Raw genomic sequence first — 22,445 nt, forward strand, 5'->3', positions numbered from 1 at the left:
CTATGTATGCAGCACCTGCATCTCTTAAAGTGATTGTAAAATTGCATAAGACTCTTCTAATTATTGTCCTACCTTCACACACTAAGCTACCTACTTTCCTTTGACATTTCCATCTGTCTTTGTGCATGTAGTCCATCTCCTCAAACATCTAACTCCCTATTTCCATTAACATATCTGTATATCTATTTGTACCTCTCCAATCTACCTCCACAAAATTAAGTACCCCAATACTATATATATAGATATATATATATATATATATAGTGTGTGTGTGTGTGTGTGTGTGTGTTACAAGTAATTGATTATTGATCTATAATACATATCTTAATAACAATAACAATTATACATATTGATTATAATATGAATTATTTATTATTGACACACTATTATATATGTATACATTTAACATAGTTATAATGTAAATTGTTCAATTTTATATGTGTATGTGTGTATATATATATTTATCTTAATATGTATAGTTTTTATTTGTGTATAAGCATATATAAACATATTTATACATACATACACATAATTTATGAATAATTAAATTTTAAAATGTTGAGAGAGAGAGAGAGAGAGCCCAAATACAATACCTTTGTATAAACCCTCTTGCTATATATTAAAGCATGTCTTAAGATGTGAAATGCCCTAATTGTTACTACTGTTGGTGTGAAGCAAGATTTAAAACTAGTGTGAAGCACCGAGCATTCTCTCAGGAAGCACTGGAAGAATCCAAGTGTAGAGTGACTAGTAGTCCTTATTAAAATCTTTACAAGTGCTTTTAGCTACAGAGATAGATGTGTTGTACATGTGAGAGCAAGTTTGTGGGTATAGCGGTGATTTGCAAGAGAAAAACTATTTTTGTGTGACTATCCACTTGCAATTCTACTTGTGTTGGCTTGCTAATTGCTGTCAGTTCGATCATTTTGAGTGTAAATTTGACCATGCAATGCCATTAGGCAATGTATCTAGAATGGTTGTGCTTCATCCCTCCAACCTCTCCATTAACGGGGGCAAGCACATCGAAAGGTAATCGCCCTTGGAGTAAGCCAACTAGGGTATTGCACTTTTGATCTCCACGCACACACATGGCTTGCCCAACCACCTAGGCTACCGCTTCTCATTAGAGGAAACATTTTGTGCCTATGTTAAGCCGCTACATACATATATGAAGACAAAGGAAATATGTGTGCATGTGTGGATACTCCGATGTGTCTTTAAATGCTACACATATAAAGATACATACAGGAAACATGCGTGCAGAGACATGCCATCTCCTTGGTCCATGAGCTCTCCTCCATGCCCAAAGGGCTCAAATAGAATGGAGAGGTGGTGTAGGTGGAGGCCTCTTTCCATTGCAGATCCCGATTCATGCGGGCGCGCATCCTAAGGGCTGCCCGGTTTCGCTATCCACTGCAACTGTCTGCAAGGGGTTGCATTGCAGCACGTCTTGACCCAACTTGGCTCCAGCTGCTTTGAGGCCCTTCAAAGAAGACCTTTGATTAAACAGATTGATCACAGGCAGCTCCCTCACAGATGGCAGCTTCTGCCCAGGTAACAACTTGGTGAAGTCTTCCATCATGAGGGGCACCTCAAAGTCTTCTATCCTGTGATTCACCTTGTTGTCTGCTGCATTTATATGTGCTCCGGGCTCCATATGATTCGTAGACAAACTTGATTGATTGGGGAAATTGGGGTAGAGAGTAACATAGCCACGGAGATACATAAGATCAATCAAGAACTTCTTCCAGGAGGCTTGCCATCCGTTGGTCCTTGAGTTTGGGATTTGCACAGAGTTTTGCTTTGCATCCAATGTGTACCGTTTAGCCATATAGTGGTAGAACTCTCTCCAGTGTTTGGGGAAGAACAATGCCCCCCAGCTGCAGGGTAGTTGATGCAGATAAGGGGTATTGGGGTGTATATCCCTGAAATAGTCTGTGGCATTCCACCTCGGTCTCTGTGGAACCACCTCTATTATTCTCGGTGTGTAAAGTGCTATTGACAATAGCTCTGGCAAGGATGGATGTGGGCTGTAGTGGTATGTGAGCAATGTGTACTTGAGCCATATGTAGAAAAATGGAGACACTTCAGTGTCATCTTCAAGAATAAGACCAAAGTCATCATCGTTAGTTGGATACCAGCTCTCACTCACTGCCCTTATAAGACCCCCATGAACAACTCTGCGGTGAATTAGCTTATTTCCATGTGGCCAGCTGAATCTGCCAACTGTTTTTATAGTTTCTCCATCAGCTCTACTATCTATATTAAAGGAGAGCGTGATTTCATCACCTAAGTAATGAGCCCTTGTTATTGACCTCAGAAGGCGCTGCAGTGATACTGGTCGATTTTGTGTCACAATGTTAATAGAGATGTTCATTTTATTCCACTCTGCACAGATACAAACACCAACTGTGTAGTTAGTTAATGATTTCATGTCTACAAATAATGGGCAAATAATCAGGACTTGTGAGCTCAAATCAGTAATTCTTGTTCATTGATGAATCTTAACTGCTGGTTTTCATGTTTCTATTTATGTATAAACAACTCTTCTTGTTAAATTTGAGCAGGAAAAATTGCCCTACGTTTTAAAGCAGAAGGTCTTAGATTGGCCATCCACAAGGTCAGAGGGATAGATAGTCTAGGCAACTGAATAAGAATAGAGCTATGTTGATCTGCTGCAATTCTCAAGGCATGTGCAACGCTTGGATGCAAGTTCGCCACTGTTATAATTGCTGCTGGTGAATGTATTCTGAGTAGACCTTTCATGGAAGGAACAATTTTCTGCAAAAGAGTCACATTGTGCTGTATGAAACTTCCAGAAGCGATTTGAAGGTCAAATATTTTAAAACGCCTTTCGTAACATGCATTCAATGGCCATTTCAAAATCAATGCTGTCTGTTCACATGGACATTCAAGTCCACCGGAAACAGCGACATAAGCTTTTCTTCCTGGAGTGCTTCGGAAGTGCTGAATCAGTGGAGCAAGGTCAACAACCTCAGTCAAAGAATGTGCATAAAATATGGCATCTGATTGCTGAGGATGCATCAGAGCCCATTGTGTGACAAACCCCTGTGACATTGCTGCCCACCATTGGCTGTCTCTCAACTGAACCACACTTTTGTGGTTAACTGTTGTTTCTGATACATATGCCAACCTGTGCTCGGTGTCTCCCCACGTATCTTTGTCCTTTGGATCTACCGGCATAATAAAAGATCCTGCTCCCTTGTACTTCTGTATCTGGTAGCTGCAGAAACAAAAATCCGATCAAATGGATATACACCATATGCCTTGCTAAGCAGCTACTAGAAAAGTAAACCTATGGAAGGAATATCCAACTAGTACACCTGGAATCAGAACTAAAGAAAAGCCATTGTATCACATAATTAAAATCCCTGAAACGAACAGAAAAAGCCATTGTATCACATAATTAAAATCCCTGAAACGAACAGAAATTCAGCTCCTTCCGGCACAAATGGGGCAGCTGGTGATCTTGTTCCAAAAGAAGTGTGAAGAAAAGAGGTCTCCTTCAAGCACAATCAAAGAAAAGGGGCTAAAAAGGCCAAACCCCTGGAGTCTCCATTGGAGTGAACCCTGATTGAGATGGAGCACCAGAATCAGGTGAATGCAAATGCCCATGGTAAACACAAAAGAAGTGGAGCTAGAGTGCTCTACACTATTTCATAACTTTTACCTATCTTGGTCAAAAAGCCTACGTTTGGGAATACTCTCAACTAGCTTGTCCCCTGACAACTTGCAAATAGAGTTCTGGGACAGGTGCTGAGACACTAATATCAGAAGTGCTCCATATTAGAAGATGCTGGAGTCTCAAAATAGTGAACTCTTCTAAACTCCAAGTCCTTTAGGTAGGTTGAAGACATGAGATAAAGGGACTTTGGTTGGTCTTTGCCTTGATTAACCATTAGACCTATGATATCGGTAATAAGATTGACCAAGGTCTTTGTGAAAAGTACTTGTCCTAGCTTGGAAAGTTGGTAGACTATGAGTAAGTTCACCCCTAACGAGGTAACAAGAAACACATTGTCTATCAAAGTGATATTTTGGCCTTGATTAATGTCAAAAGGTGTTGAACCAGTGTTGCGAATTTGGGCCATGGAGTTGTTACCCCACTAGACAGATCCTCTTGTGGGTTATTGCAAAGATGTCTTGAATAGGCGCCATGTGATGAGCGCCATTGTTAACTATTTGTGGGAATGAATGGCCACAAGGGAGAGACATGTGTGCTTGAATGGGCTGCAAGTCAATAGGCAGCTCCAAATAATGTACCATAGCCCAATCTTGCATGCTCTCAATGAAGTCAAGATGGCTTCAAGGATTAAAGCCCATAGAAGTTCCAAATGAGCAATCAAATCCCCTCCAGTGAATGGAGGTAAGTCCACAGAAGGTCCAACTAACCAATTAGACATCCTCTTGTGTATGGGAGGGTCTTGATTGAGTGAGCTCACCAAAAGGTCACATTACGAACGGATTGATGCCACTAGTTGTTATAGGCACCTTGATTTTGATTTTCCAATGTGCTCTCCCTCTCTTTGCCAAGTGGGGGTCTATTTAACAAGGACTACTCCTCAGCTGCAATTGAGGCTCGGGGGAAAGGATTACCCTTTGCCTTGTTAAACTACTCCTCAGCTACATTGTCGGGTCTTTGGGTGTCAGTAAAACACCTATTTTTCTTAGGAATGTTTTGCTAGTTTGGTCTCTTGGTACTATTTTGAGAGGGATTGCTACCCTTGCCCCCCTCGACTTTTGACCTCCCTTGATTTCCCCTTTGAAGAAGTGGAAATTGTTGAGCCAAAAATGTAGTACAAACTTAAAACATTAAATTAGCTCTTTTAAACAGCGTGGAAATTTTAAATTACCAAACTTTCATAGAGAATTACCAAAGTTTTTGTCGCCCATAGGAAAAAACCCTCATTTTGGGAGGATCCACATCTACAAATAGAAGGTTGCCCCCCACTAAGCCTAAACCTTGTCTTGCAGATTTTTGGCACCTAGTCTACTGCTACCTAAAACCCTTTGCAAGTGGATATCTTAGTTAGTGGTGCTCTCCATCAGCGAGGCAATTGTATCAGCCTCCTCCATTGCTGTGTTTGTGGCAGCCCAGCCATTGCTAGCCAGTTTGCAGCCACGTGACATCAGCGTAGGCTGCATTTTGCAATCGTGACCCTCCGTACAACTGCCACATCATCATTCAAGGTGTCGCCATGTGTTTTCGGGCATGTATTTGCTGGTTGCAGCTGCCATCCTGCTCATCCTCTATCTTTAGGAGCTGAGGATTGCTGTCCAGGTGCTCTCATCTTCATGAGATCACTCATCTTCAGCCTCAGCCCTACATTTTTGGGATAGTGCAGCTTGCATTGCTGCTTATAACAGCTGATCATTGTTTGGAGGCTACTTGCTGCGATTCGGGATCTGTTTAGAGTGCGATACACTCTCTACTAATAGAGATTTGGTCATCCCCTAGATGGGCACAAGTAGAATACGGTCATTCTTGGGCAGATTTATGCATTTCTGGATCAAGTTGGACAGATTTATGTAGTCGCCAGCTGATCACAGCATTTGTTGGCAATGTGGGCAATGTGCCACATCACACATGGTGGCAGGCAGCATATTTGCTGCAGCATTTTATTGTTATTTTATTGTTTTTTGCTGTAGTTGGCCAGCGTTTTACTAATTAACTTGCATTATTTCATTGGTTTCTTTCAGCTTATTTATTGACTAGTTTGCCTAGGGTCACACATCATTCAGATTTGGTGTGTGCAGGTGAGAGAGCTCTGGCGGATATATCCGACAGCCTGCTGTATAGATTTGGTCCCTTTATTCAACATCCATTCACTGCAGATTTCTGCGTTCTACTCTCTCTTTCTCTCTCTCTCCCCCTCCCCCCCATCCCTATTCATTTTCTTTTACTCCGGTCATATGCTTCTGCATTCACTGCATTTTGACATGGTATAGAGCAGCATTGAAGGGTTGATTAATTTCGGGCAAACGTGAAGAGGAGATTTCAGCATGACAGAAGGCTGCATTTGTAGCGTTCGAGGGCAAGCCAGAGGGCTGTGCATTGACACAAGACTGAGATGAGCAAAGAAGAAGCAAAGTTGTTGATTTTTTGCAGATTTTTGCTATTCGTAAAGGAGAAAAGGCTGGTTTTCAACCTTTTGCTGCAGATTTTGAGTTTTCATCACCTTTGGCGGTTGAAACAAGTTCAAGGCAAGTGGAGGAAGCCCCAGTAGGTTGTGTTTTTGGAGTTAGAGGGGGCTGCCCTTGCTTTTGTGCAGGTTATTCACGTGACAATGTCTTCTGAGCTAGATGTGAAGTTTTAGGCTATCATGGACCGTAAGGTCCCTGTGTTACCGGCTCAAGATCAAAAACTCCATGGGGAGAATTTCCGCACATGGTGGGTAATGATGCTTACCATCTTGGAGTCCTATGATATAGCGGAGCTTATAAACAAGGCCATAGACCTTCATACAACCCATGATTTATTGAAGCTTTCTTCTGATGAGAAAGCTAAGTTGACAAAGCTATAGGCACATTGGGACAAGTTGAGTGCCCGCATTCGATTATTCCTATTTCTCTTCTGCACACCGGCTATGATAGCCCATAGTTCGTTTGACCATTGCTTAGGAGATATCGGATGGTTGTGTTCAAACGGGTGTCTCTGGAGGTACAGATGCATACATTGGACTTGTCCAGTTTGCTTCCATGATAGAACATGCCAATAAGCTTCAGCAATTGCAAATGTAGGTCTAGAATGTAGGGAAGGCAATTATCTCTAAGGACATGGCGATAACTCTTCTCTCATTGTTATCACCCCGATTTAGTGCATTTTACTTCACCTCGATTTCTATAGGGTGGATAGACACCCTTAAGTGGAAGGAGTTGCTTCTGATGGTCTTGGATTAGAGGAACAACTCAAAGGTCAAAATGCTCCTCCCAAGATGGAGGCATTGATAGTTCAATCTTCTCAACAAAAGGGGAAGAACGCGGAGGAGGATAAGAAGACCAAGCAAGACAAAGCCAAGGAGTCTACTTGTCATATTTGTGGCAAGACATGTCATTGGAAGAAGGATTGCCTCGACAAGGAAAAGAACACAAAAAATTTGTTTATCTTCTTTACCCTCTGAATCTCACATGAATAGAACATTAAAGATCATTCCATGAAACAAATCTTGGACTTCGAATAGCAAGCTTTCTAGTCTCTTGAATTGAGCTTTATTGTCAGTTGGTAGAGACTTTTAGGAAAGAACAAGGGTTAACTAAGAGTGTGAGGACGGTTTTGATGAGTTTGCAGCAGCTTTGTGCTATCATGCAAAGTTGCTGTGAAGTAGCATTGCTAGGGGAGTCACTTCACTTCCCTCGCTTCTTCCACTATGCATTGGAGTTGGGGATGTTTACATTCTTCTAACACTTATGGGGATGGTATCAAGTTTTTTGTGAGGGGAGCAGCCATGGATTTGGGGAGAAAAGGTGTTTTTGTGGGGCAGAGTTGGGATTAGACTCCCCCCATCAAGAAGTGAAAGAAGGATAGAAAATGAACTTTGCAATCTTTTGTTTGCATTTTTGAATATTTTACATGTCCCTGATATGTTATGTTTGCTCTGTGTGTGTGTGTGTGTGTGTGTGAGTAAGTACGAGGTGTTTCACCCACGAAACATTCCACCCTTGAAACGTTTCGTTTCATTTCACCTCTAGGCAACTTCCAAGTGAAACGTTGAATGAAGCAATTGAAGAATACATGAGACAACTTTTAGAAGCTTAGTCACAACTTACATAAATTATTCCATACAAATCCTTTTGTGCCAAGAAATGAGGTCCTTTTTTTGGGTGTATGCATATGTGTTCCATGTGTGCACGTTGAAATAGGGTAGAAATGACCCAGAGGCACTAAGCATTAGTGTATATCAAGCATTCTTATTTAATTTTCTGAAGTTGAAACCTAAGCGATTTTACCCTTTTCTTGGCAATGTGTCTACTAGAGTAAGGTTGGGCTTTTATGTTGCACATATTTCAAAGGTTCCAGTTCAAGTCAAGATAATATAATCAATGATGAGGGTTTAAAGATTTCAATACAAGGCAATAGTGTACCCTCATAGATCATACAATATGAGTAAGTACAGTATCCTACTTAATGTGTACAAAAACCCTCGAGCAAGTTATAAAATTTGAAAATTTTCATTTCAAAATCATGTTTCAGCCAATTGTCTCGCATGGGTAATGATGACTTCCATGGCAACTTCACAACTAGCATGCCAAGCTTGGATACCCAAGTTCAGGCATATCATAAAATATCTTTAAAATTAGCGCTCTCTCTCTCTCTCTCTCTCTCTCTCTGTGTGATTACGAATACATCATAATAAGCGCGTAACTACCACATATAAAGCTTAATGTATACTATTTGTAAGATCATAAAACCCATATCATGAGAGAGCTTTACGAATATTGTAATATTTCTAAGATTCTGGTATGAGAGAGCTTAGCAGCGTGTACCTTAGATGAATATCTTCACCTGTTGCAAACGTAGATGGGGATTCTATAAACATACTTTTGACAAGAGAGGCGGGTAGAAACCAAGCGCTCGATAAAAAATCGACCTGTAGGACATGCTCAACCAGGATTTTGTATGCTGGATCGGGTAAATAAATGCCTGCTTCTTTAGCTCCATACTGGCGGTAGCTAGGGAACGTGAAATCTTTCTGTCTGAACGGAAGGATGCGGCCAATGCTTCCTAGCAAGGCATCTTTGTATTTGGTGGTTCTTGCAGCATGAGTTAGAATGTGTAGCATCTTCTTCCCCGGGATCATGTCATCATCCAAGATGTAAACATAGTCTGTGTCCTCTGCCTGCAATGCTAGCTGGAATCTGCCATAGTACTTGAAGTCATAAGATGAGCTGATGAAGGACATGCGTGTGTCATTGTAGGCGTCGACCGTCGCTCGCAGAATCTTCTCATTGGGGCTGTTGAATGCGAGCACCCAGAGCTTGTCGAAAGGGCAGGTTTGAGCCAGCAAAGCATCGATTTGGGCACATAGAGTCTTCCTCTTGAAGTGATTGAGGATCACAGTCACTTTAGGCGGTCGGGCGAGTGCTTGTGAAGGCAGTTCAAGAAGCTCTTTCAAGGTCTCGCAGCCGCGCGTCCTCTGTTGAAATTGGAGTATTTCACCATACAAGGCCTTCTTCATGGAGATGACACGGCTGTCGTTGGAAATCTTCTGTTCAAAGGGAATCTCTTCTGATGAGCACAAGAGGTCTTTGGAGGCTTGAGGCTGAAGGTGGCTCTTGAAGAAGTTGGGATCAATTCGCTGGCCCAAGAAGAAGAGAGAAGTGGCATAAAGGACGCATAAGAACTGCAAGCAGGTGAGTCCTACAGCAATTCCGGTGATACGGCGGCTCTGCCAGGATGATGTGCCGGTGCGGCTGTGTTTTCGGCATCGACTAATGTCGTGGCCATTGATCTGGGACGGAGGGGGGACGCAAAAGGGAGGCATTGCAGGATGGGGGAGCCAAAATTGACAGCAGCAGGGTGTTCTGATATGATGTGGGGTCTGTCTCTAGCTAACCAGTAATATGGCTATGGAGGAGTAAGGAAGTATTTTTGTGTGTGTTGGGGGCGGGGGGCGCGGGGGGGGGGGGGGGGGGGGAGGGGGGGTAAGGCAATGGAGGCTCTCTCTACATTGCAGGGTGGTGTGATGCGAGCATTAAAGTAGCTGGGTGGTAAGTCACGGGGAGGGCGGAGGAAGGAGTTCGTGAGTACAGTAGATTAGATATGTGTGTCTGTGTGTATGATAGAGGCTAATAGGGGTCACAGGCTCTCGTGGGCAGGTGGCAGGTGCGTCCAAGCTCGGACGGTTCGGTAATGGCGACTAGAAAGGACGCATGCATGGAGAAGGTCGTAAGGACTGAGTACCACCACAGAGACTGTGGGAGGGTTAAAAGTATGTTGATTGAAATGATTAGAGAGTACTAAGGACCACCTGCCTCCCAGGTTTTTTTTGGGTGGAGAAGGAGAGGGAGGGGGTGGGGACTATTTTGGATCCCCTCGCCCCACAACTTATTTGCCCTTTTGCTAAAAGGAAAATAGATGTATCCATAGTCCAAGTCCTTTCATAGTCCTAGAGAGGAGGACAAGTGGTATTGTCATCCTTGAGTATATTTACACCAGACTCCAGAGTTTAAACACTAGTGTCTTGAAAAAGGCCACAAACAAACCCAAGAGTGAAATACCTTGACCCTTTAGGAGCGAGTCTTCCATCCTCTTTGAGTAACTTGCAGCAATGTTTTTAATGTTAAGTAGGAAAGTGGGCAACTCTTGTTGCCCATCAACAGTGATTGACTTGGGTTGAAGTTCAATAGTGTTCTTGGGGAGTCCTTTTTGCCTCTTAGCTTCATAGTATGCTTCACCAATACTTGTTGCACACTCTCCACTTGCCACCAAATGCTCCATTTCATTGTAGAGAGAGATTTTACCTTGGAACTAAGTGCTCTGTTTCTTTGTATCCAAATACACCAAAGTATGTGAGCTTCTCAATTAAGATCATATTTTAGTGGGGGGAGACCATTAGCCTCTCTAAGTAGGACCTTGTTCCATGAGATTTTGAGGGTGGTAAGATTCTTGGTTAGTTTTGCATCTTGGACAAAGTCCCATTTCCAATCCCAAATTTTAGTGCTCTTTCCCTATGCATGTTCCTTTGTGAAGGACGAATGATAGTGGAGTGGACATTTTTGGTAGGAACATTAGGTAACTAGAGGCTCAGGAATCTATATTCCCATTATTAAGTGTTTTATTTATATGCCACTTGTTGTTAACCTTAGTAATCAGTTGTCCTTTTTTTTTGTTTTGGGCGGGGGGGGGGGGGGGGGGGGGGCGAGGGGTGTGTTCATTGGGCAAGGGTTGTAATGGTTGTCCATTCTCCCCTATGACTAGGCTTACATTCCACTGACTAATCTTTCCAAAACTAGGTTTAGCTTTCTCCTATTCAATTGGAATTTGAGTTGGATGTTGTTAGGACTAAGCCATCTTGGCACTTGGAAGTCCCATAGGGCTTTTCATTGATGTATCCCTTTTCAAAATGATTTGTACTCTAGCATTTAGTGTCAAGAATGTTGCTATAGAAAAAGCTAAACTTGACAATATATTTGAAAGCATGTGGTATGGTGAATTCATTTTTTCATTCATTTTAATTTTCCTTTAAATTTGAACCATGAGATCCAAATATTATTTGCTAGATTGAAGGGTCTATTTATGTAGACTTGAGTTTTGGAGAATGCAACAATTAAAACATTGAAGTTCTTCCAACTTTAATAGTTTTTGAAGTAGAATTTACTATCCCCTGGGGAGTGCATGGCTAGTCTTCAAAAGAAACTCATGTCAATCCATTTTGCTACCAATTTGTTTGATGTTTCTAAGTTTGTGAGACCTAATTCTCCTATTTATTTAGGAAGTGCATAAGTATTGCATGCCACTTTGGGAATCTTCTTATTGTTGTCATATCCACCCCATAGAAGTAACTTGCATATTGATTCTAGTTCCTTTAGTGTTGTTGTGAGAGGTCTCCATGTGAAAGGAAGTAAATAGTGGAGGCTATCAATGTGTGTTTAAGAACTACAACCCTCCCTATAAGGATCCATAAGAAAATTTTCTAAAACTCCAGTTTTTTCCTTAACTTGGCCATGACCCACTACCATTTAGATACCTAGAAGTTTGAAAATATGTCCATATTTTTCATTTGATTGTGGGTAACCATAAATCCCATAGGGATACTTAAGTGTTTGAAAATGTGTCCATCCTATATCTTTGAGCACCTTTAGGCACTATGAGTCATGCATGGGAGGGTTTTCTAAGTATTTTGATACCTACTTTTTATGATTGACAATTTGAACCTAAAGCTAGACAGAAATAAGTAATAGTACCAGAAAGCCTTAATAGACTTTCCATTGATATGCATAGTTTCATTGGTATCATGACCAAATTGGTCAAGCACCATCTCTTTATTACAAATTGGTAGAGAAATACATTTAAGATTTCCATCATCCATCTCTATTTGTATGAGTTAGCCCAAAACACTCTAGCAATGGGAGATAATAAGGGGACTAGGAGGCATCCTTGTCTTATGGATTTTCTTAAGGGGGAGGGGGTTATATTTCCATAGATAGGAAGTCTAGAGGAAGCACTAAAAATATGATCACATAATGAACTTTGGCCAAACACAATGACATGCCAAGATTAAAACATGAAATCTCATTCCAACCTATCATATGCCTTGTCAAAATCAATTTTAAATAAGACAAAATCTTGGTTTGTATTTTATGCATGTTCCATATCCTCACATTAGAGCAACGATAGAGTTTAATATGTATCTTTCCTTAATAAACCCTCTCTTTGTTATCTCCTAATCCACACATGCACGTGTTTGGATATCCTTCTAGCAAGAGTCTTGGCAAAAATCTTATAAGTTGAGGTGAGGAAAGTAAATGGTGTACAATTGTAGGGTACTTTACCATTCCTCTTGTGTATAAGTTTGATTGCCCTTGCATTGTTACTTTGAGGAAGAATGCTATACTTAATAGGTTATCTCTACATAGCCATTGTAGGGGGAGTCAGTCTCTCTGAACACCTAATAAAACTCTTTAGGAAACCCATCCAATCTTGGGTTTTTTCTTTTTCGAGTCCATTTTTCATTGAGTTCTACTGGGGAAAGATCCTCTACATGAATTGTGGCTATAGAGGTGGGCAGCACCTTGAGTCTACATCTAGCTACTTTGGCCTTAGCTCTAGCCTTTTTAGCATCGTACGTGGGAACAATGCTAAAGATGTTTGGGAAATAGTCATGAATAATGGATAAGTTTTAGGTTTGACTCACATATTTGTTGCTCCTTTCATCAATTATTAGGGGAAATAGCTCTCTATTTCTAAATGGGATTTATCATTTCCTTGGTAGGTTTGTCTATTTTGCTTGCACGCCAAGATTTAATGTAGAGCGGCATATGTTTAGCTTCTACTTCCACCCCTTTTTTCAAATTTAATTTTGTTTTACTTTTTGTGGTTGAGAGTTGCCTAAATTAACAACTTTCTAGATGGATGCTTTGTGCATATTTTTGAGTTCTCATCTTTTCTCTTAGATTAGTGGTGCTAGTTTTTACTTCTATAAAGACATTTCATTTTTGCTTTAGTGTATGATTTCATATGGCTATGCATGAAAGTGTATGTGTGAGAATGCCAAGTCCTAGATGTCTTTGGTACTCTTTTGAACACACTCAAGTTTAAATAACCCTATGTTTGAACTTTTGAGCCTTGATGATGTTATCATTTGAAAGGATAGTTATATTGGATAGTAATAATCCAACATTGTAATATCCTTAAAATTTTTAAATGAGGCTCTCACATAAAATGTTAGGAGACCAAAAGAGATATATGCTCTATCTAATCGAGCTTTCTTAAGAGCATCTCCCTTTATATATTGGACCAATTAAAAAATTTCATAGTTAGCTTCAACTAGACTATGGTTTTTTTAAATCTTGAGCTATAAGCTTTTTTCCTTGGGTGAAATAACCTAACCTTTATTTAAGAGCATGTTCTAAATATTCTCCACCATATTGAAATGCCCAATTAGTATAATAGTATACCTAAATACTTGCAATGAATCCCAAAATTAAAATCCACAAGAAAAGAGGTAGTTAGTATATATGAAACAACAATAAAATTTGGCTTACATACAAGATATGAGAACTCAAAGCTGCCAGATAATGTCCTTTATTAAATTAGAAATAACTATTGCTATATGCAAAACTATAAAATATAATTTTTGGATTGCATTGCAAAGTAGAACAATTACAACCTAAGATTGCATGTCTTATGGACTACCTTTTCCATGACCATTAGACTTAATTGAACTTGCTTCCTCTTATCCCTCCTCATTGCCTTGTGATTATATAAAATGAATGTCTTATATATCAAAAATAAGGAAAAGATTGCAATGCTTAACATTAGAAACACATAGGCTTAATGAATTTGAGGTTAAATACTTACAAAATTAGTTTTTCATAATGCTTGTCCTCTTGATCGAGGGGTGATGAGCAATGTTGTTGTATTTAAGATATGTTGTGTAGTAATGTGTTTAGGTGCTTATCCATGCATGGGGGGAGATTGTACCCATTGATTGTGTTATGTATATTCTTTTTTTATCCTTTTTTTCTTGCAATTTATGTGTGATTTAAATTTAATTAATATTTGTCATTGTATGATGAAGGATTACAACATTGGTATCGAAGCAAGGTGATTGATGTGCATGTCAATATCAAGGAAGATCTATCATCAATGCTTGAAAGTCATTATCATCATCAACATCAAGAGGCATTCTCATTCTCTCCTTTAGGTAAAGGAATTACAATGTGATCCATTAATCAAGACTTTTTTCACTTCAAATCCACTTGGAGATGCCAAGAATTTTTATTTTTAAAATCATTACAAGTAGTACAATTCTTTTAGTAATGATTTATTATTCCTTTATTTTTAACCCTTTGTCTTTAACTATTAGAATGAGGAAAGAGGGTCTTAATTTTTTAGCACTTTTTAAATAATGCACATTGTATTAGTATAAGTAATATTTACATCAACTGCCATGATTGGTGGGGATGATTCTAGGTTGAATGGTTTCAATTGATAAGTCAAGAGACTTTTCAAATTGCCTTACAGACCGCTCTATAAATAGAGCCAAATTTATGTAATCATTTGAAAGCTATTACAACTTGAGGTTTAACTAGTGCTATATCTAATGGCATCCATAATGGGACCTTTTCAAATACTTTAATGTGTTTATTATCTTAGATTGCTCTAATGGTGATTGCATAGATAACATTCCAAATTTGAAGCTCTCATTGGGATTGTTGGTATCTCCTCATTTCATTAATCTAGCTCTAAAGTTCTTTCCACATCCTCTTCACCTCATGTAACCCAAAAAAAGATGTTTAGCAATCTCTCGATACCTCTTATGCCGTCATATTTTAGCATTTTCTCATATCAAGGAAAAAAAGGTAGTGGAATCCTCTTGTTTGAAATCTTTCAACGTTCATTTTCTCCTCTCTTTCCTTTACTCCACAACTCTTGGAGGTTCTCTCTGTTTTCTTTCCACTTCGTTGCATGTTTTTACTTTCCATCTTCTTACTCTATGGATGAGTTTTCTCGGTGTAGAAAACCTAGTGCTGAAAGGTGAGAAGGATCGAAGCTTGCACGCGAGCTATGGCGAGAGAGCAAGAGCAAGAAAGAGAGAGACAAGAAATGGGAACTCCAACAGTCACAATGTGTGACCGGGCCTTCCTTTATTCAAACTGTCACTAAAAGAATAAAGAATAAAGTGACGTGACGGGCGCCCGCCACCTGCAGTGTGCAGTGGCGGGTACTGTCAGTGTAGTAATACACGGGGCGGCACGGCGGAGGCGCCTTTATCCCCAACAACCTCCCACTTAAAGGCGAATCTGCCCTAGTGAGAGAGAAAAGAAAAAAGAAAAGACAGTACAAATGTACATAGGTACAAGGGATGAGGAAAGGTGACATCTCATCCAACGCCCATCAACCTCCTGAGGAAGGCAAAGCGCTCAGTAGTGAGGCTCTTCGTGAGTAGATCTGCAGGATTCTCGTCAGTGGAGATCTTGACAAGGTCAACAGACTTGTCCTCCACGACACCACGTATGAAGTGATACCTCACCTCAATGTGTTTCGTCTTCGCATGGAAGACCGGATTCTTAGCCAACTGAATGGCACTCATAGAATCTGAATGCAGTGTAGGTGTAGCATCAATCCCAAGGTCAGCAACTAGACGGCTTAACCATATGGCCTCCTTGCAAGCCTCAGTGGCTGCAACATACTCGGCCTCAGTGGTAGACAAAGCCGTACACTTCTGAACCCTGGACATCCAAGAGACAGCCCCTCCAGCATAGGTGAATACATAGCCAGAAGTGGACTTCCTACTATCTGCATGTCCTGCATAATCGGAGTCAGTGTACCCCACGACCCCTGTATCCTGGCTGCCATAGCAAATACACATAGCTGCTGTGCCCTTCAGGTACCTCATGATACCCTTCACGGCATCCCAATGTCTGCTGCCAGGTGTAGCCATATAGCGTGCCACAACACCAACTGCATGCGCAATATCTGGACAAGTGGCTATCATGGCATACATCAAACTGCCCACGGCTGATGCATAAGGGATCTTGGCCATCTCGGCCCTCTGCTCATCTGTCTGCGGACAATCGGCCTGTGATACCTTCACATAAGAAGGTAATGGACAGCCAATAGGCTTTACGTCCTGCATGCGGAAGCGCTCAAGGACTTTATGAATGTACTCCCGCTGTGAGAGATACAAAAGTCCCTGATGCCTATCGCGCTTAATGCGCATCCCAAGTATATGTGAGGCCTGTCCCAAATCCTTCATCTCAAAGCTCTTCTTCAGCTGAGATTTAAGAGCATCTAGCTCATCATGAGCTTTCCCTACTATCAGCATATCATCAACATAGAGTACCAAGATAAGCAAACTGTCATCACGGGCTTTCTTCGTGTAAAGACACGGATCCATAGCACTCCTGCTGTAGCCCTGTGACTGCATAAAGGCATCAAACTTATGATACCATTCCCTAGGTGCCTGCTTCAAGCCATACAAGCTCTTCTTCAACTTGCACACTAGGTGCTCCCTGCCAGGTTCTGCAAAGCCCTTAGGCTGATCCATATAGATCTCATCATGCAAGTCCCCATGTAGAAAAGCCGTCTTGACATCCATCTGATATAGATCTAAGTCAAGCTGTGCAACCAAAGCCAAGACTAAGCGCAGGGTGGTCATCTTAACCACAGGAGAGAAGACCTCATCAAAGTCCACACCATGTTCCTGCTTAAAACCCTTTGCTACCAATCTAGCCTTGTATGCCGGCTTGGGGTGTCCAGGGGTACTTTTCAGCTTGTACACCCACTTGCATGGCAAAGCCTTCTTGCCCTTAGGCAAGGCAACCAAATCCCAAGTCTCATTCTTATGCAAGGAGTCTATCTCAGACTGCATAGCCCTCTCCCAGGAGTGACTGTCACCCCTGCGCATAGCCTCATCATAAGTGAAAGGCTCTCCTGCATCTGTAACCAAAACATAATGCATAGAGGGCTGAAATCTGTCAGGTGGACGTCTGTCTCTAGCAGACCGTCTCACCGCAGGCTCTGCTGCCTGTCTAACTGCCTGTCCAACACCCTCGCCCTGTGGAGAAACTGCTGCAGGCTGTACTACTGGCTGTGCTGGAGCTCTAGGCTCCTCCTGAAAGATCACTCTGCGGATCTCAACCACCTTCTCAGGCTGCCTATGCATCTTGTCTTCATGGAAGACGACATCATGGCTGCGTACTATTTTCCGCGCCTGCGGATCCCATAGGCGATAGCCCATCTCTCCTGACTCACCATAGCCAAGGAATATGCATTTAATGCTCTTTGGATCCAATTTACTCCTCTTGTCCTTGGGCACATGGCAGAATGCCTCACATCCAAAGACACGGAGATGCGCATAAGAGGGTGGCTTACCAGCCCAAACTTCCTCTGCAACCTGGAAATCCAATCCACTGGAAGGCGATCGGTTTATGACATGCACTGCCGTACTAACTGCCTCAGCCCAAAAACTCGGGGGTAGGCCTGCATGGCTAAGCATAGAGCGCACATGCTCCTGAATAGTCCTGTTCATGCGCTCAGCCAAACCATTCTGGGGTGGGGTGTAAGGGGCGGTCAACTGACGCTTAATACCCCTGTCATCACAAAACTGCTCAAAAGCATGCGAGACATATTCTCCCCCATTATCTGTCCTAAGGCATTTCAGCCTATACCCAGTCTGGTTCTCAACAAGAGCAAGCCATCTCTGAAAAACTGCCAAGACATCGGACTTCTGCTTTATGGGATAAGCCCACACTTTCCTAGAAAAATCATCAATGAAGGTAACGAAGTACTTCGCGCCACCCATAGACATGCAAGGCATAGGCCCACAAACATCGGAATGCACCAATGCCAAGGGCTCACTCATGCGTGGCCTACCCGATTTCTTATGCATAGACCTATTCTGCTTACCATAAAGACAATGATCACACGAGTCAAAACATGCATAATCCAAAGGCGGAAGATACTGCAAACCAGATAACATTTTCATTCCTTTCAAAGACATATGCCCCAAACGGGCATGCCAAAGTGATACATGTGGGATAGAGCCCACTGCCAAAACATGGTCTACAGAAGACCCAGATACAACAAGAGGATAGAGGCTGCCAGCCTTGGCGCCTCTAGCAAGCACAAGTCTGCCTTTGGTAATCTTCCAGGTAGAATCCCCAAAACAGACATGAAATCCTGCATCATCCACCTGTCCTGCAGACATAAGACTACGCGTAAGCGCAGGTACATGACGTACATCCCTGAGCAAAAAGGAACTGCCAGTGGAAAACTGCAACTGAATATCTCCACAGCCCACAATATCAAGAGACCTGTCATCTCCAAGTCTGACTGATCCAGATACAGTACGGTAAGAGTGAAACCACTCACGGTAAGGCGTCACATGGAATGACGCACCTGAATCCAATAACCAGCACTGTGCATACATACTAGGTGTCTCAGTTAAGTGTGAAGCATCAGAAGAACTAGCTGCAAGTATGAACTCATCACTACCATCGGAATCCTTGGTCTGCATGACATTAATTTCTTCAATCTTGACGTTGGACTTCGCAGGTACTATGCTGCGATCAGAGGACTTCTCCTGCACTTTATCTTTCCCCTTATCCTTGCGCTTCTCATTGCGCAACTCATGACACTGTGGTCTAATATGGCCCTTTTTCCCACAATGATGACAAGTGACATTTGCATTGCGCCCACGCGACTTACTACGCGACTTGCCACGAGATTTAGACCGACCCTTCTGCGAGTCACGGCCTCGGCCATTACCACGGTCATACCTGTCATTCCTGCCTCTAACTGTCAAAGCATGACTACCACGAGAGGCATCCAAGTTTTTGCGATTCACCTCTTCCTGAAGAAGAGCACTCTCAACATCTGCCAATTTTAGAGTAGCACTAGAGGCACAAAGAGCAGTGCGGAATACATCCCATGACTCATTCAGAGTTCCAAGCAAGAAAAGAGGAGTTACTTCCTCTCCAAAGGTGATATCCTGCGAAGTCAGGTTCTTCAGTATAGCATGGAACTGGCTCAAGTGAGCAGACATAGTCGCATTATCCTTCATGCGCAGATCCATAAGCTGCTTCAACCAGTACATCTGACTCGCCGGACTTTTCTTATCATAAAGATTCTTGATCTTATTCCATAGATCCCATGCACTCTGTGCTTCCTCAAATACATTATAATGTACCTATTCAGTGAGAGACAATACAATCGTGGACTTGCATAGCTCATCAAGTTCAAGCCAGTCGTCATTGTCCATAGTTTCAGGCTGCTCCCCACTCAACCGAAGTGGCTTAATCTGAGATTTCTGCACCAAAACCTGCCATATTTGACTCTTCCAATAAGAGTAGTTGGTACCATCCAACTTTGTAATGTTAAACATGGCACTATCATGCGAAGATGACGCCATTATGCAGGCTGGAAATGCCCAAACAGCCCAAAACTGCTTGCTGTTTTACTGCAAAAACTGCCCAAAAATGACCAAAACGGGGTCCAAAGGGCGAGCAAAGTGTGCCAAAAGTTGCTGCCCACTTAGTACTAGGTGCGGTACACCAAATCAGGATATTTCAGCATGAAAAGTACACCTCAGTCCACCAATAACTGCTTGCTGTAATAAATTGCAGGTATGCAGTCTAGAGAGCAAAATGTCCCAAAATAGGATCCAATGTCAAGCAAACAATGCTAGGTCCAAAGCCGGCATGAAACGGACATAAGCAAGGCCAATGACAGTGAAAAGAACAAGAGCTCAACACCAAAGCATGTCAAAATAACATCTGCCAGTGAAAGGCACACCCCCAGACACTCTAGGCAAAGTGTTCCTATAACTGCCAAAACCTGACACAAATAGGTGTCTGCTCAAAGAGAAAGATCCAAATATGAGACTCAGCTCATAAGCATCCTGTGAACCAATAGTACATCAATGCATATCCATAAAGATCGGAGTATGATCCCAAAGTCTCAATGCGTATGTAGCTGCTCAAGACATAAACTGCTCCAAATACATGTAAGTGCTCCAATAGCATGCAACTGTCAAAGGTCAAGCAAGCATGTAAAATGCTCCCACTGGCAAAAAAGGCATACAAAGCGAGCTCAGAAGCTCAAACAACCCAAGAGAAAGCACCAGTGATAAGTGACCCTGTCAATGCATCAAGCGCATCCAAGAGAGCATGACATACATGAAGCACCGGTCGTATTAACCATGAAGCAATACATAAGCCCAAATAAGCTCTCGGTCAACTCAATGACATCCAAATAGCAACCAAGATCAGTGATCAAGTAAGCCGAGAATGCTCAAATACATCCAAATCCAAGCTCCAAATGTCGGTATGGCATACACGAACCAAATAGCATATGTCACGAACCAAAGCATGTAATGCAAAAGCCTAACTGTCAAGCAGAGACATGAGGCATAGGTGGTCCACGAGCATGCCAAGTCGGTCCAAATGCCAATGAAGACGGAGCTAATGCGAAGCTCAAAGGCATCCCATAATCTCATACATATGCTCCAAGTCGTCCCCAAATGTCAGAGATATCATGCCAAAGCTCAAAGCATACATCCGGTATCGGTAGGTAAGTGCCAAAGCATGTAAAGTACCTTCAGCCCACTGTTATTCCAGCATGTATTTACTGTTCTAAACAGTAGATTTCAGCCCCAAATTCAAGCCAAAATCATGGTCAAACCAAATGCATACATCCCCAATACATCCGGGTAGGAAGTAGACCGCATACGGGCATCAAACAAGGTAACCGGAGTAGAGTATAAGCATTAAATGCCAATGCCAAGTGTGGCTGCCCTGTTTCCAGCACTGTATAACAGTAAATAACAGTCCCAAATCAGCCAATATTTCAAGCCAAAATCATGGCATAATCATGTGCATACATTCCCAAGGCACTAGGCATCATGTAGACCGCATACGGGCATCAAATAGCACAACCGGAATGGAGTATAAGCAACAAATGCTAATGCCAATGGTGCTGCCCTGTTTTCAGCCTGTTATGACAGTTTATGACAGTCCCAAATCTGAAGAAATCAGCCCCGAAAGATCAAGACCAATGCCCAAAGCTTTAATGACATCAAACATGAAGTCTATAGCCCTCTTGATCAAGGTAGAGAGCAAGAAGCAATGGCCAAGTGTGGAGCTGAAGTAGATGAGTGCTCACAGCCTGGAAAAAAATAATGCAATCTGCCCTGTTGGTGCTGAACTTGCTGCTGCTCCACATGGGCTGAAAAGGGGGTAATGGGGGGCTCAAGAAGGGCCTATCAAAGGCCTATGACAAGCCTCTTTGAGCCTTGATAGGTGTAAGGCACAATATGAGGAGAATAAGCTTCACGGGTTTGAAGCCATGGCTGCCCTTGCTGTTTGCAACCTGTAGACTGAAATAAAACCTTGAAAGAATGATCAAATACCTCAGTATCAATGCCTTGAAGGTGCCTCAATAGGCTAGGAAGGTGCTCGGGAAGCCGGGGAGTGACGGGAGCTCGGGGAGATCGGATATGGCTGTCGGGATGGAGACCCAATGCGTGAAGCGAGTCGATGCGAAGGTCGGGAAGCACCGAGTCGAGCTCGAGCAAGAGAATGCCAAGCTCTGATACCAGTTGAAAGGTGAGAAGGATCGAAGCTTGCACGCGAGCTATGGCGAGAGAGCAAGAGCAAGAAAGAGAGAGACAAGAAATGGGAACTCCAACAGTCACAATGTGTGACCGGGCCTTCCTTTATTCAAACTGTCACTAAAAGAATAAAGAATAAAGTGACGTGACGGGCGCCCGCCACCTGCAGTGTGCAGTGGCGGGTACTGTCAGTGTAGTAATACACGGGGCGGCACGGCGGAGGCGCCTTTATCCCCAACAAGTGCTTCCATTGAGTTTATAGTCACTTATAAAATGCTTGATAAACAAGACATGTGGGTTTCCTTGACCATAACAAAGGGAAGTTTGATAATCATGTAGCAAAAAAAGTAAAAGAGTTCCTCAATATCCAATCCTTTCTTATCATGTTGGAAGGATAGGGTAACAGATTTTAAGCTTGGTGGCTCCAAGAGGACGATCAAAGAAGTGCATGTGCAACATGTTTTTGTGTATAAGGAGTTTCACCTTGAGTCCAATGCCTCTAATCTTCCTCTCCATAGACCTAACTATTAGTACAATTTGGTTGTGCCTACTTTTTGGTATGAATGAAGGTTCATGTTTCTTATTTATCTTGTAATTGATAAGACCATTTGATGTTAATAGAATTGTATCCATCAAGCTCAAGGAGTG

The 22,445-nt window shown here is 42.2% G+C and overlaps 1 protein-coding gene across 1 annotated transcript; it reads right to left on the reverse strand.

The window, feature by feature from the left end:
* Positions 1 to 1,369: 1,369 nt before the first annotated feature.
* Positions 1,370 to 9,630, reverse strand: LOC148038761 (uncharacterized). The gene is made up of 3 exons (XM_087674607.1): positions 8,506 to 9,630; positions 2,583 to 3,244; positions 1,370 to 2,388 (listed from the first exon to the last, which is right to left on the reverse strand). Exons 1-3 carry the CDS (start codon positions 9,501 to 9,503, stop codon positions 1,370 to 1,372), a joined length of 2,679 nt encoding a protein of 892 aa, XP_087530733.1. The 5' UTR covers positions 9,504 to 9,630.
* Between the last annotated feature and the right edge of the window lie 12,815 nt (positions 9,631 to 22,445).

The sequence above is a fragment of the Lygodium microphyllum genome, chromosome 3, assembly GCF_053477565.2.
Source record: "Lygodium microphyllum isolate KBCC chromosome 3, Lygodium_microphyllum_v1.1.10, whole genome shotgun sequence".
NCBI classification, from domain to species: Eukaryota; Viridiplantae; Streptophyta; class Polypodiopsida; order Schizaeales; family Lygodiaceae; genus Lygodium; species Lygodium microphyllum.